Genomic DNA, 14544 nt, shown 5'->3' with positions numbered 1-14544 from the left:
TGTTGGCAGTATACGCCGGCTCCTTTCTTGGATAAACAGAAGGTTTCGGTTAGGAGCATGGCCCTTGTCGTCTGGCAAGACTGTCTGTACAAGTTCGGCGGCTTTTCGGGAAAAAAGAGCAAACGAGTGCCGTTGGACGTTGCATTTCGGTACGACCCCCGTAACAACAGCTGGAGCGTGTTGGCTAAGATGCCAACGGCGCGCTATGACTGTTCGGCCTGCGTCGGTAGCATTGGGCTGATTTATGTCATCGGTAAGGACGATGATTGGTTCTGTTGAATTTAAGTTTGAATGCTTTTACTTGGTTTATACAGAAGGGTTTATACGGATTGTTCATTGTTAAAAATCATTGTTATCTGCACTGATCGAGCCCTACAAAGCACAGTTAGGTTAAAGAGCGATGTGATTTCCAGTGGTGCTGTACAGGCTCGCACTCGGTGCAAAGCTATGGTTAACAACTACTCGCTAAGAGTACAGCACCGAAAATAGACGAGTTCCTCCGTAAGTCGCCTATAAGCTGCATCTTTGAGATGTGACACTCTCCTTAGGGGGATTCGCAAACCATTTAGAATGCGACCATTACGAGACTACAGTGGAAGTTATCCGGTGCATGGATTGCGTGGAGGCCTACGACGTCACACGGAACCTTTGGGTCAGAAAAAGTAAGGCTTTTGTTCGTCAAGCGGTCCTCTCCCCGCTTAACTGCTGTGGGCGACAAGGTGTTTACCGATGGATGCATTGACGACCATAAATATACGACTGATTCTCGGATTAATTTTGTGGAGCGTTACGACGAAATAATGAATAAGTGGAGCTTGGTGCACAAAACACCGCCGATAGAAGAGCATTATGCGCTGGCCGTGGTGCCGCAGTATCTACTTAAGCGGTGGGATGACAATGGGAATGAAAACGGAAACTAGCATGCTTTTATTAAAATCATCAACGCTCACTGGGTATAGCCGATGCGCTCCGACTTTCGACCGGGTTGTATTAAACTTTGTACTATGTAACTTGCGTCGCTACTATGTAATAATTAAGGTGGCACATACAAGTACGTGGATGCATTTTGGAAGCTTGGGAACTACGTACGGAGTTTTGTCCGCTGGGTTTTAGCTGTCTCCACTATCCTGTCTATGCAAGGCGCGAAAAAATTTCCGGACCTAGTGAAATAGTTGTCAACGCCGTTAAGCGCAACGACAGTATCTGTAAAACATTAAATTTATGCTTGACACAATTTCCATTCAAGCCGGTATTTAACTCCAGTTCATTATTGTCAGTCTGTATACGTACATTCACCATCTCTCGGCGCTCTTTGTTCTTCGACAAATGTGACCTTTCAGCGTTGTCATTGCAACAGGAGCTTGATCCACTGGGTCCGATGATGTTTTTCTTTGCATTCCGACTACAACTTCCATCAACCATCTCGTTCATTTTGGCTTACGATTATCAGCTCAGCCTACCTCCATCAGGTGAAGATCCTATACCTGACGTCAACGTTACGCTTAGCTTAGACAAATCAGCGATAGTCTGGTGCAGGTTTGCCCCGCTATTTTCCTGTTTATCGCTTGCGCATCAAATATTTCAGAGTCAGCACTGCCATAGGCACATGCAGTGGCGTCAACCTTTTACGCTTGTATTACGTTTTCTGGAGCTACTTTGGTTATTGTATGCACACTAGAATGTAGAGAATTAAATTCCCTACAGTTTGGCATCTCAAATGTTTTCCCTGGCGATTCGCTGTCCTTTAATATGACGTGTTTGCAGTTGCAGAATAGCGAAACATTTCTAGACCAAGTTACGATGATCATAAAACCAGAAGTGGCCATGGTGCTGAGTCGTAACGCGCGTTCTGCTCGATATCACGCAGACAAAACAGGGCCGTTCAGTGCCGCGCCCAAGTAATACGGATCAAAAACTTGTATACGCAGTAGCATTCACCATCTACGACGTGCACTTTGTGAATCACCAACCAGCTACATGTGTAGTTGGTGAATCACTGTTGCTGATCACGTGAAAATAATAGATGGACCGGAAACGATTTCGCCCGTAAGCCGCAATGCTAAACGGCCCATGCTTGTACCTCCATTGTTTGCCTTCAGAGCTGAGTGTCGACAAGCGGATTATGTCAGAAGGATTAAAATACTGAATTAATTTGCATAAGGGGAACGAACGTAGAAGCACAGATTTTTGCAGCACCAAAGTTAGAGCTATATATAAGCGATTTTCTTAGTAACCCATGCTGCCTCGCATTTCCTGTTAAAAATGCCTACATTTGACGCAGTTGATTATTTTTTTTGGCTCTTCGGGTAATTTTTCTGTCGGTTTTGCCACGGTTCGGCGTTTTTTCCGATTCGTGACCTCACGAGCTCTGTGGCAACTCAACTATTATTGTGCCGCTGGAGACGCTGCTTGTTGTTTCTTTTGCGAAAATGTTAATGTCGTCGTTTATATCATCCTTTTGTGTAATAAGTGTGATCACAACGCAAGCATTGACCTATTCAGCAGCACAATAATCAATCTGGCATGCGTACATGGATACGTATAGAAGTATCGCAACGTGGCGGACAACTGCGCCACTGTATCTGTACTTTTCCTGCAGATACGTGACTGCACCCAAATATATCCTACTGTGTTCCTTTATTTTTCCTACATGATCAATTTACCTCGACCAGTCAGTTGTATAAAAGAGAATAAAGTAGGGCTGAAAATTCACAGGTTCCTGGCGAATCCACTACATCAGAACAGCGATGAGAACTACACAGTTAGCACGCGATAAAGCTGCGGCTCTTGGAGGCGGTCATTCCGATGCAGTGGATAATTATTTTAGTCGCCCAAAGCGTACCGAAGTTTAAACGACAAACGAAGGCCATCGTATACCTATCAAACGACAAATTTCACAGTTGTAATAACATTGTGTACGTAGCTTTTTCGTTGCCACCTAATAAATTATTTTGCTCAGCTCCCGCCCACTGACAGATGCAACTCGCAGTAGTCGTTTAACTGTAGAATAGCAACGTCTCATTACAACTGTGCATTTCGAAAATTTCATTTTTGATCTTGCTACCAATGGTATGAATTCTGTTTACCGGCATTTCATCGATTTACATTTTACTGTAATTCGCAATTGAACACAACTGCACAAGATTTATTTGCTATTACACGCACATCATTACTAATACACGCATTTGAATCGCTCCAGTTTTGCGTACGAGTGCCAATTGTATGAAGAATTACACATAACTGTCTTAAGGATAACAGCCATTACAGTGTATGGTACAAGCCGGCATGTACAAATCGGCACATCGATCGCAGATCGATATCTGTATGCTATCGTGCCGATGCGTGATCATAGCATGATGACATCATGACAGTGTTCTTTATATGGCACTAGTCCCGCTGGCCGCTACCACACACCATCGGGTGCTGCATTGCCGACAAGCATTCTGCGCACCCCGGCATTCAACTTTGCAGTTATTTTGCGGCTTTTGCTGGAAGCAGTCACCATGTCAACTACTAATTTGCCAGATCCGGATGTGTGTCTGAAGGGCACGGAGACCGATTCGGAATGGATTCCCTGCCAGCGCTCAGTGTTAAGCCAGCACAGTCCGTTTTTTGCCGCCATGTTCGCATCGGAAATGAAGGAGTCCCGCGAGGAATTCTTTCAACTGCACGATATCCCGCACAACGTCTTAATGCAGTAAGCAATCGCGCCGTCGCGGTATTTTATAGAAGTACGGGCATAGTAAACAGTTCATTTAAATACTGTGCTTGCTGGAAGCAAACGCCAACAACCGTTTGCTGGGCAAGTTAGTGACCACATTTTTCAGACTAATCAGTTACATGTATTTGCGGGAGATATCCGTTGACAAGGACAACGCGCTGCCTCTGCTGCAAGCGTCGCACATGCTGGATATGCCGCGCATTGTGAGGAAGTGCACGGAGTGTCTGGAATGGAGCGTCGATCTGACGAACTGCTGGAGCATTGCACAATGGGCGGAAATGTTGTCTTGTCACGAATTGGCAAAAAAAGTTAGAAACATCCTCTGCGGCAATTTCCTCGCAATGTTCCGGTGTGAGGCCTTTCTGGAACTGGACAAAAACATGGTGCTTAACGGTTACACCAAGCGAGCGCATTAATCGGCATGAAATATTTTTCAGTAGCGTTGTATTCAAGTCGCGTGCTTCTGCAGGTGAAGGAGTTACTTGGCTCGGACGATCTGGATGTGGACAGCGAGGACCGAGTGGGCGAGGCACTGTACGACTGGTTGGATGGCAGCGTTAAGGAACGGATGTCCGCCGCACTGGACATGCTGGGCCTGCTGCGCGTAGCGCACCTTTCCACGGCCTTCCTCAGATTTCTGCAGAAAAGCCCAACGGCACGACCACTCTATCTGGCCATGCGGTATTTGACACCCGAACAGCGCCGATGCCGGCCCCGCAAATCTTACAGTACTTACCCCGGAAATTTTACCGTATACTTACTTATATGTTATTTAGTATGTCGTGTATCTATATGTATGTTATGTGTTATGTATGTATGAAAAAAATATAACTTATGTATGTAAAAAAATGTTCGGCCAGCGTATGCTGCGCACCAGCCGGAATACATGTTAAAACTGCTATTGCAGAACCGGTAGCGGTTTACATTACCGCTCCTAATCCAGTGTATCCTGACCTGTCGTCAAAAAGGATTTACGGTACCGACTGCTGCGGTTCGCCCACGATCTGCCAGGGCTGCTGCTATCCGAGATGGGGAAATTCTTGTAGGCCACTTTCGTCGTGTCCGGCATTGCGGAGCGACCTAAACCCGTCCGTCATCGTGACCCCCGGCAATCGCGTGGCTGTGCGCGTCTGCCACCGCCTCCACGTTTACGAGCCGGGCCAGCGCCAATGGACTGCGCTGCCCGACCAAGGCCTGAGCGGTTGTACCGCTGAGTTCCATCACTGCTTCCAGTACGCAGCGTTCTTAAACGGGAGATACTGTATGCTGACATACGCTGCCATTACCTACCATCTGCAGTTCGAATGCTATGACGAAGCGTTCGGTTGCTGGCAACGTACATCGGTTACTTTCTTGCAAGAGACGAACATTCAGATGCGCAGTATGGCACTGGTCATCTGTCAGGACAGACTGTACGCGTTCGGTGGTTGGAAGTCCGCCAGAAGGGAAGAACTGATGCCGATGGACAGCGCGTTCTGTTACGATCCCATGGGCAACGCCTGGAGCGAATTGGCTCCGATGCCAACGGCCCGCTATCATTCCTCAGCTTGAGTCGGCACGAATGGGTTGATTTACGTCATCCGTAAGTGGGGCAAATATGTGGTATTCGCAATTGCCATAGCAGTATAAGCCGGCTTCCGAAACCGGGTGAGCACTAAAACAGCGCAACTGAAACCGGATTGCATCTAGAATATTTTGATATCTGCAATCAACGAGGGTTTTTGTGCAGGGGGATGTGAAAGCCGCGCTGATCTCACCGAGATACACTGCAATGAAATCCTCGCATTGCCGTGCGTGGAGGCCTACGATCTGGCGCAGAACTGTTGGTATACGAAAAGTAAGCTTTTGGCTCTTCACGCTCTTCCTGAAAACTAATTTTTGGCTACCCAAGGTCCCATGATGCACAAGCGAGCTTACCCGCGCTTAGCTGCTATTGGAGGAAAAGTATACGCTGCTGGCGGATTGGTAAATGGGTTTAAATCAGGTTCTAATAACTGGACTGACATTGTGGAGTGTTACGACGAAGCGACGGACAAGTGGAGCGTGCTGCACGACGCAACGCCCATCCAAGAACACTACGCCTTGGCCGTGGTGCCGCAGTATTTGCTCAAGCGATGGGATGATAACGAAGACGAAAAGGGCAACGAGCACGCCTTTAGAAAGCTTTTCTACGCTAAATTTTCCTAGCGACGAGTACGTGCTTTCTGCTGGGTGGAACATATTGTTCATTGATTGTTGACCTCATAACTACTCTTGGCGTTGCCAACCTGCCTCTGTTTCTGTCTCGAGAATGTTCGTGGAAGAAACCCAGGACATGCATCAATTCGTGCTGGACATCGCCGTGCTGCTTCAGGCAAGCGGGGGAATAAATTACAGCTTGTTTCCCTCCGATGCGACCGATATTCGACATGCATCTGCCGTAACACCGATTGGTAAGCATCGCACGTATTCTTAAACCGGCGAAAATAAGTTACTGACTGCAGTCCTTTCTGGAAGCTGATGTAATCCTCTTCACCGGCGCGCTCTACAAAGTTGACGCAGTTCCCGGAAAGAAGACTAATTAAGCGCATTGACTCCAGAATGATTTGCATTTCTTTTGGCGCTGCAAACGGTTTAGGCTGACTTCCTTGTGTCAATATATTCCATTAGCTTTTGTTATTTTTTTTTAAAACAGCTCTCAATGAACAGCGGTCTCGTACTCATTAACGCGTTCTGCTTTTTGGAGAACTCATAAGGAACTGTGTTGTTGGGCCAGAAAGAGCTGGCGTCGTTGACGACGTTTGCTGCTCCGTGCTCAAGCTGCAAAGTTCGTTTAAGCACTACAGTACTCTAATGATTTTCAAGGAAACTGTTACCGGTACATAATTCTGCAATCTTTAAGTGCGTTAGCGAGCACAAAGAACTATCTTGCTTACCTGCAACGTTTGCAGTCCCAGAATATCGCCTTCCGGCAAATCGCTGTCGTAGCGCGTAAATTCATCATCATTTTCACTTTGTGCGAGAATCTCCGGATCGATGAAGTCTCTCCAGTCTGCACAAGCGAAACATTTAAAGATCGGTTTAGCTAGAATAATATTTACAAATTAGACCGCTATCTACAGATATCTGCGGCCCGTCGGTGCTTTATACATACTATAGATTTCTAAACAATTCTGAATTCGGCATACTTGCTGGAAGATTTCGGATTATTTTCGTCGAAACCTGGCCATAAATTGCGGCACACACGATCAGCGTACAGAATACACATCCCAACATGGCGGCGGTTGTTTCTTCAGTGGGAAACGTAGCTTTACGTCATTACTTAGCCGAGCTTTCTAAAGTGTGAAAGGGGCAGTGCCGTATCAGAATGTGTTATATGCAGTACTCGTTCTGCGCTAACTGAAGAGGAAAGTGATGTTTCTTGAACTATGACTTTAATCACACGACAAGCACAAATCACAATGAGATGACATGCAACAGGAAATAACAGACTGTCGCTGAAATGAGCGACATCATATACACCAGAATAACACCTTCTATCTACTTAAAAAAAGTTCAGTAACTTCCTCCAGAATTATAAACATCATAACAATTCTTAGATTGTCAAGCGTTACGGCCAAAGGCATAACTCGTGCTCATCTATGCACACAAACAGTTGAACAAGTTGCAATAAAACAATAAAATGCTTCATGCGCAAACACACGACATCAGTGTAAAGACAGAACCGGCTCATGTACAGCGACAAAACCTTTCAAGTATATTTCAACACTTTGCGCCGTGGTGCAGTGGTACTGCCTTCGCGGATCTGACGACGTAGCCGAGGTTCTATTCCCCCATCGTTGCATTTTTCGGCCAGTTTCTCGGCTTCCTTCGGATGGCGCCCTGATTAGTACGAGACTACCAGTAATAAACCTGGTCACCTTTTAAAATAAGCTTGGCCACCTTTTAAATGTCGTAAAGCGCAGCTGTCGTGGGTTCGCTTAGCAGCTCTGGCTAGATTTTCAAAGACGAATTTTTTCAAAAGCTAGATTTTGGCGGCAAGCCTTTGTCAGCATTCTTCTCACTACACGCACGACCCTGTTTTTAAGGGTCTTGCGAAAGTCGGTTTTTTAGACAGCAAACCGATATGTAAGAGATCAGTGTAACAATAAATCCGGGACAAAAGCAATAGCGACAAGGCAAATCCATTGAACCCGATGGTTTACAACAGCAAAAGATGGAGCAGAATCCGGATTCGGTTGCTCATAACGGTCATCGATAGAGGTCATTAAGTCTGCGCCAGGCTTAAAATCTTCAGCGAACAGCAGGAAGAAAAAATTACTGTCTCTAGCTACCTCCTTAATAAACATCTCTCTACGTGAATCTATGGTTGGCTACTTGACCGGCATTTTATTTTTCCATAACTCTGGTACTTCCGTTTACGTGTCCAAGGGATGAAATCATGGGAATAATTTATTCAATAAAAATTGCCAACATTTCTTGGTACAGTGCAAACGCCAGAACATACAACGGACATTTCCTGAGTGAGGGCAACAGAAAAACAACGGCAATGAGGACGACAAGAAAACAGAAAAGCAACATCAAATCGAAGTGTTAGGTCGCTGCGCCCGAGCCCCCAAGAGCAAGAGCATTCGAAACTGTTTTACCGAACTGTTGTCGAAGTGCATCTGTACGAGATACATATTTCTCGAAATAGTTGCTGGACCAGTTTCCTTGTGCCTTAAGTTCATCAATCGAAACACCAAAAGAAGCGGCAAATGTGGTGCCCCCTCTGCGAAAGGAGTGCACCGAGAACTGTTTAGAGTCGTAACCCGTTGCTGCTAAAAGTAAACGCAGCGTATTCACGAAGCGAGACGAGGTATAAGGAGTTTAATTTCCGGAGGCGTCAACGTACATTAATGCCGGTTCCGAAGGAGACAAACTGATTTTCTTGCGATACGATGCAAAAGCAACCACTGGGCACAGAACAGAGCCAGGTACCGCACGAACTGGAACTGATACAATTTTCCTAAGAAGCGGGAAGTTTCTAAATGCGGCACAGTAAGCAGAATGCTGTTATTTGACAGCCGAACATTATTAAGGCGAATGTATTTCGAGTTCGACTTGCTGTAAAAAATATTACTTTTTCGTAATAAAGAAAAGAATGCAAACAAACATGAAACCCAGAACACATTCCGTTCCTTTGCGTTCACTAGATTTAAACTGCGGTAGATTTCCTGCAGGTGCTTAACACTTATACCTGCTTTTGCATTTGGGCACTCGTACCTACTTCTTTTCAAGCCTGCTAAGGCCAGTTGTACCGAAAAATGCTTGAGGTTTGGAGCGGCCTTACCGATTAAGTTATGTAGCGATGTCAAGGCGGCGAGGTAATTCTAAACCGAATTGTATTCCATTGTTTTCGACAAATATGCAACGTAATGGCACACTGTGTTAACTGAAGCCGGCACCGCAGTTAGAGTATGCTTTTCACAGAAGTCGAGGAATTTTTGCCACTGGCATCTACGAGTCTTTTGCGATCCGTAAGCCAGAGCTGAACGCTGTAATCTTTTCAGGGTCGTCTTCAGAGAACTGATTCGGGTATCTAAAAAGGCACGACGAAGTTACTTTTGCAAAACTTTCTTCTCGACGGAAATAAGACTGAAATATCGACTCAAATTTATGGTCAGTAAGAATGCGACTGAGTGCATCCGCTGCAGTGTTCGATTCGCCTGGTACATGGCGAGCAGTTACGATAAAACTAAAATCGCAACCGGCATAGAATACAAGCTTCAACCATTTCAAGGCTTGCGTATTTTTACACGTGCCGCGATTAACGAAACTGACAGTTGAAGCATTATCACTTAATATGACAACTTCCGCATTACGAAACATCTGGCACCACACCAGAACAGGGAGGCAGGCGGCGATTAACTAGTGTGAATTTTACTCGTACTTCTGCTGGAACTTACAGCTTATGCTGATTTTAAGTAAAAGTAGGGCACTTTTACTTATGCTGATCATAAGTAAAACTCTAGACTTTTACTTATGCTGCAGCTCAAGTAAAACCCACCGACTTTTACTTATGATGAGTCTAATTCTAACTGTTTTACTTAAGCTGATCAAAAGTACTTTAACTGAAGCAAAACTCAAGAATTTTATTTTTTAAAAATTTTTTAAAGCTGCTGTCTTCTGCTATCGCGCTTCTGTAAATCTATCGCACTCTTACAGATTTCTGTAAAATGCAGCCCCCACTTGTATAAATGTCGTCAACGGCTGGCGAATGCAAACTCTGTTTGCTACTCACAAGACAAGCTTGCTTGATACGATTCGCAATTCGTGTATTCTTTTGGTATTGTTTCTCTATGCGGCTGTGTCAGACATTTTTAGTTCTCAAACAACAAGAGTCCCACCTGAGCTCTCCGCGTGGAAAGCAGTGTTGGCTCGTTTTAAAAATTTTGCTCTCTAGCCGGTTCCCTAAACTACCTCAATCGGACCAGTTTCCCGTTCAATTCTCGCCCGTCTGCGATAGACTGGTATAGATATAGCGGCCCAAGTCCTGTCCCGTTACGTCGATTCCGCTAGAAGGCTCATGCAAACGGAACCCGTTTCCGCGTGGGTATCGGCGAGCAAATACGGGTCAAACCGGTACACAGCAATCCCCATCCAATATCACGCCTTTACTGCTTATGTTCAATATTTCAAGTTTCTGTTCGGGTTCTCGGATAACATTAAAAAAATAGGCTCTGCCTGGCGTCTGTTACAATTAGGCTGATAATTACGCTTTTTAAAACTTTTGCTAAAAGTTTAAGTACTTTAGCTGATGCCTTTTGCTGCAGCTTAAAATTTCTAGTTATTACTTAAACTGATCATAAGTAAAAGTCCCTAGCTTTACTTATAATCAGTTTAAGTCAAAAGCTTCTGCTTTTACTTGCGCTTATCATAATTAAAAGGGTAGAATTGTAGCTTTTGATCAGCTTAAGTAAAACTCAAAGCTTATTACTTATGATCAGTCAAATATTCACTACGATTAACTCAAGGTAGTTAATGTTGTCGCGCAAGGAAATGTGCACTATGGGACTTGTCAACCAGCTTGGCCAAAATTTACGGTTTCCAGGCATTTCGTTGCGAGACCAGGAGCCCGCGAGCCAGCTGTCACCCATTACCGCGCCGAAGCCTTGGAACGAAGCATCATAAGTAATGTACACTTTACGTCTGTATTTTCCACAGGCATAATGGTAGAGACCATTTAGTTTCGGAGAGACTTTTATCCACCACAAAAGTTCGGTGCGAATTATATCGTCAACCTGGTAGAAAGCATCGCTATCGTTTAACGACTTCAAGATGTCAATAAAAATACGTGAGAAAGTACGGGCACCACGAATCGCCCTAGAAGCAAAACTCAAATGGCCTACGAGACAGTGCAATTGCGATTTTCAAGCCTAATTGGAGAAATTACTGTACCCTCTGGGACAATTTTAAACCCGTGTTTAATTCCGTCGAGCAAAAATGTTTTGTCTTCATCATCGGAAAAGCAATCGATCCAGTTACTGTAATTACGAGAGAGTGGACTGCAGAACGTGACTTCGTTATCAGCTGAGCAACTTCCGAGAGTTTTATTAGTTAAATCACAAAAAGTATTAGGTAGCAATGAGTAAACCGTTGGAAAATCAGATAACTTATCATGTAGCGAGGGATCAGAGTCGACCAAAATTTTAGAAATTGCGAAACAAGACTGACCGTTCGGAGAGTCATAAACAGAGAAACCATTAAAACTGACGGAATTGCCTGTTGCTGCGGTTGGCGGTTGGGTGCGACTGCTCGGTTCCGGGAGATCCGGTCCATTTAGGACAGCGGTACCAGTCGTGGCCATCGCCGCTGCAGAGCCGACAGATGTGGGAATAGAGGCAGTGATCCGGATGCTTCTGGCAGCGGCGCTCATTCCATTCGGAGCATGGAAATTCCTTGCGTGGGCGGTGGGGGAAGGGTATGGGTCCGCGCGGTCCTGGTGCTGCCGGCCCACGTTGAAAGGCACCAGGCGCTCGAAAGGGATTTGGCCCAGGCCGATGCCGAAACGAATTTACTGCGACCGATAACGTACCAGAGTGAAAATGCTGATGAATCAGGCTCGAACACGAACTAAAATCATTTAAAGCGCAGTCATTTTCATCTGCCAAAATTCGAAAGGCGTCGTCAAATTGCAACACTACGATAGCCCTGTAGTCGCGACGTTTATTAGCAAGAAATTCCACGTATTCTGTGTACTCTTTTAGGGTTTCTGCGCGATCGGGTAGAACTGCTAATCGACGAATGATAGACTGACAACCCGCCATAAAATCACCATAACCAATATCGAGTGCCCCGACATTTTTCGAAGCAGACATATGAGCGCGAGTATATACCTGCGTATGCGGACGCGGTAAATTACGAGCAAGCCGAGGAAGCGATTTTTTTTGCACTAATTACGTCACGAAGGTCAAACTCACCTGAACTGGATTGCCGGATGACCTTGCGATTGTGAGCGATGTTGACCGGAGGAACTTCGATAACGGAGGCGACGGAGGAGCGACCGGATTTCTTGACTTCGCCGTCGGTGTCATCGATCTAATGCAGCAGGGATTTGCGATCGCGAAGGGGAATTCCTTTGAGTTCATCCAATTTAAAGTCTTCGGCGGTGAGGGTTTTAATGTGTTCCTCTCTGGTGTACCGTTGAGCTTTCAAAATCTCCAGCGTAGTTGGGCCGAGGTCCAGAATCTCTCCGACTGCTTCGATCGATCCACACGACAGCTCCAATTCTGGCTTATTACCGGCATCCTTAGAACACTGACATGCGGGCTGATGATCGAGAAAGCGATTAACCAACTCAGCTTTCAGGCCGGCGACTGAAAGGTCGTGGTCTCTAAGGATACCCTTTAAAGCTTCACAAGTCAAATCTTCTAGTTCTTCACGCGTCTTACTCATTTTGTAAGAAAACCGAAAAGTGACCTTTCGGTGCAACGAAATTAAAACTTACACGCTTTACAAAATTTGCACACTCTCAAGAAAAATTTGCACACTAACTCATAAACTCATTTTGTAAGAAAACCGACACTAAAAATTTGCACCACATCCTCGGCATTCCATGCGCTCAACGACTGACGCTCAACGACTCAATTCCATGCGCTCAACGACTGACGCTCAACAACGCTCAACGACGACGTCGCCTCAAACTGACATCTAAGTAGAATGCGCTTCTACAAAGATACTGGAAGATCGTTGAGCGCATGGAATGCCGTGGATGTGGAGATTGACGTTCGGTTGCTGAACAGCTACGTGGTCAGTCTAGAAGGTACCGAGAGCGCTTCTCCCGTCTACTAGTCGATTTCGGATGCCCAAGGCAACAGGCAATGCTTGTGGAATACGGAAAGGTCTGGGACTGCTCACGCGATCCACCTCCAGAGTCCAGTAGCCGTTGGGCACGCTACACGTCTGCATGACGAAATGGCCCACCTGAACAAGTCCCGACCTGGCTGTTTGTCTCCAGGCATCGCGAATCCGATTGGTGGGAAGTTGGAACTAATTCGAGACGCCACTGCCCGTCCACTATCGCCTTTACCAGCGCTATTTCATGCCGCTCGTCGAGCTGCGGAATCAGCATTTTTCCGTGGAACCATGTCCAGTGAGGACCGTCATGCAGTAGCACCTCCACAGGTGATCCCTCGATAGGGTTGCTGTCCGACTCGGCATTCCTGCTCCAGCAAGTTGAGAGCCGGTGTAACCTGCGATTTGTCACTGCTCCCAGTCAGACGGTGCACTATCTGAGGAGGGACGGGGCGTGGCGTTTAAATGTGGCAAGTGCAGTCAATGTTAATGTTAATTATTATGGTCAGCTTCTTGTTGGCGGCACCGCCTCTTTTACTAGCTATTTGCTTGTTTTCGCCACGCATTTTTTTAAGTGATTTTTCCCATCATAATTTTCGTGCTTTGTTTATCATTTCACATGTATTTTCATAGATCTTAAACACAGCTGCGTGAATGCATATTTGCATAGCTGTTTGATGGATTTAGTTGTGTACAACTTAGCAAGCATGATTATGCTGCTGTTAGACGGATAGTATCAGTGAGTGCTCACGTTTACTTTAACAGCAAAATCGCGATAACAGTACGGTATCAGGCAGGGTGTAAAAGGTGGCAGTGGCACCTGCCACTGGCACTTGCCACCGGCAGTGGCAAGTGGCATTTCGCGACTGGCAAGCGGTAAAACATGGCAATTTTTCAAAGTGCAGAAATAACTACGAATTCGCCACCTAGAAAAGTGGAATAGAAAGCATAGTCGATTTCTATTACCGTATTTTTCGAATTAGAAGCCCTGGGCTTCTAAATTTTCAAAGGTGCCTGGGGAGAGGCTTATACAGCAGAGGAGGCTTATATTGTGGAGGAGGCTTTTAAATTTTCAAAGCCTTTAAACTAGCATAATTGCTATACACCGTATATAGAGAGAGGCTTCTAATACGGAGGAGGCTACTAAATTTTTGAACTATGGTGGGGGGAGGCTTATACGATAGAGGAGGCTTTAAATTCGAAAAATACGGTAAATAGCCTTTCTCTACTCTGCGGCAGCCAACGGCCTATACTCCGCCTACCAATGCAATGAGCGCTGCAACGCCGCAAAGTAAATGTTTATGTAGCACAAAATCTTCAAATTTTTAATTTCTTAAATTTCCAAAATTCCTTGAATTTCCTAAATTCCTCTAATTTCTTATATTTTTTATGTTTCAGTACATTTTTTTTAGGATTCTTAGTTTTTCTTCTAATTTCTTGTGTTTTCAGTTTTGTTTACTTCATTGGATTGGCAGTACTACATTAGAAGATTACAGGTACGGGTACTT

General features: G+C 45.3%; 2 protein-coding genes across 6 annotated transcripts; one reads left to right on the top strand and one right to left on the bottom strand.

Moving 5' to 3' along the window:
• The first annotated feature begins 3426 nt into the window (after window positions 1-3426).
• Window positions 3427-6636, top strand: LOC129583007 (kelch-like protein 38). 5 transcript variants are annotated; one of them, XM_055474672.1, is made up of 6 exons: window positions 3427-3697; window positions 3828-4104; window positions 4191-4449; window positions 4629-5303; window positions 5451-5558; window positions 5613-6636. In XM_055474672.1, the coding sequence occupies exons 1-4, from the start codon at window positions 3504-3506 to the stop codon at window positions 5270-5272; spliced, it is 1374 nt and encodes a 457-aa protein (XP_055330647.1). In that variant the 5' UTR covers window positions 3427-3503; the 3' UTR covers window positions 5273-5303; window positions 5451-5558; window positions 5613-6636. The 5 variants fall into 5 exon arrangements, with proteins under 5 accessions (XP_055330647.1, XP_055330648.1, XP_055330650.1 ...); XM_055474673.1 differs by having other exon boundaries at window positions 4629-5368; XM_055474674.1 differs by having other exon boundaries at window positions 3562-3697; window positions 3856-4104.
• Window positions 4692-7079, bottom strand: LOC129583010 (uncharacterized). Its single transcript, XM_055474680.1, has 4 exons — window positions 6889-7079; window positions 6637-6752; window positions 6421-6520; window positions 4692-5375 (listed from the first exon to the last, which is right to left on the bottom strand). Exons 1-4 carry the CDS (start codon window positions 6974-6976, stop codon window positions 5293-5295), a joined length of 387 nt encoding a protein of 128 aa, XP_055330655.1. The 5' UTR covers window positions 6977-7079; the 3' UTR covers window positions 4692-5292.
• Window positions 7080-14544: the final 7465 nt, after the last annotated feature.

The sequence above is a fragment of the Paramacrobiotus metropolitanus genome, unplaced genomic scaffold, assembly GCF_019649055.1.
Source record: "Paramacrobiotus metropolitanus isolate TYO unplaced genomic scaffold, Prichtersi_v1.0 Parri_scaffold0000009, whole genome shotgun sequence".
Taxonomy (NCBI): Eukaryota; Metazoa; Tardigrada; class Eutardigrada; order Parachela; family Macrobiotidae; genus Paramacrobiotus; species Paramacrobiotus metropolitanus.
This window is presented reverse-complemented; position numbering and strand designations above follow the sequence as displayed.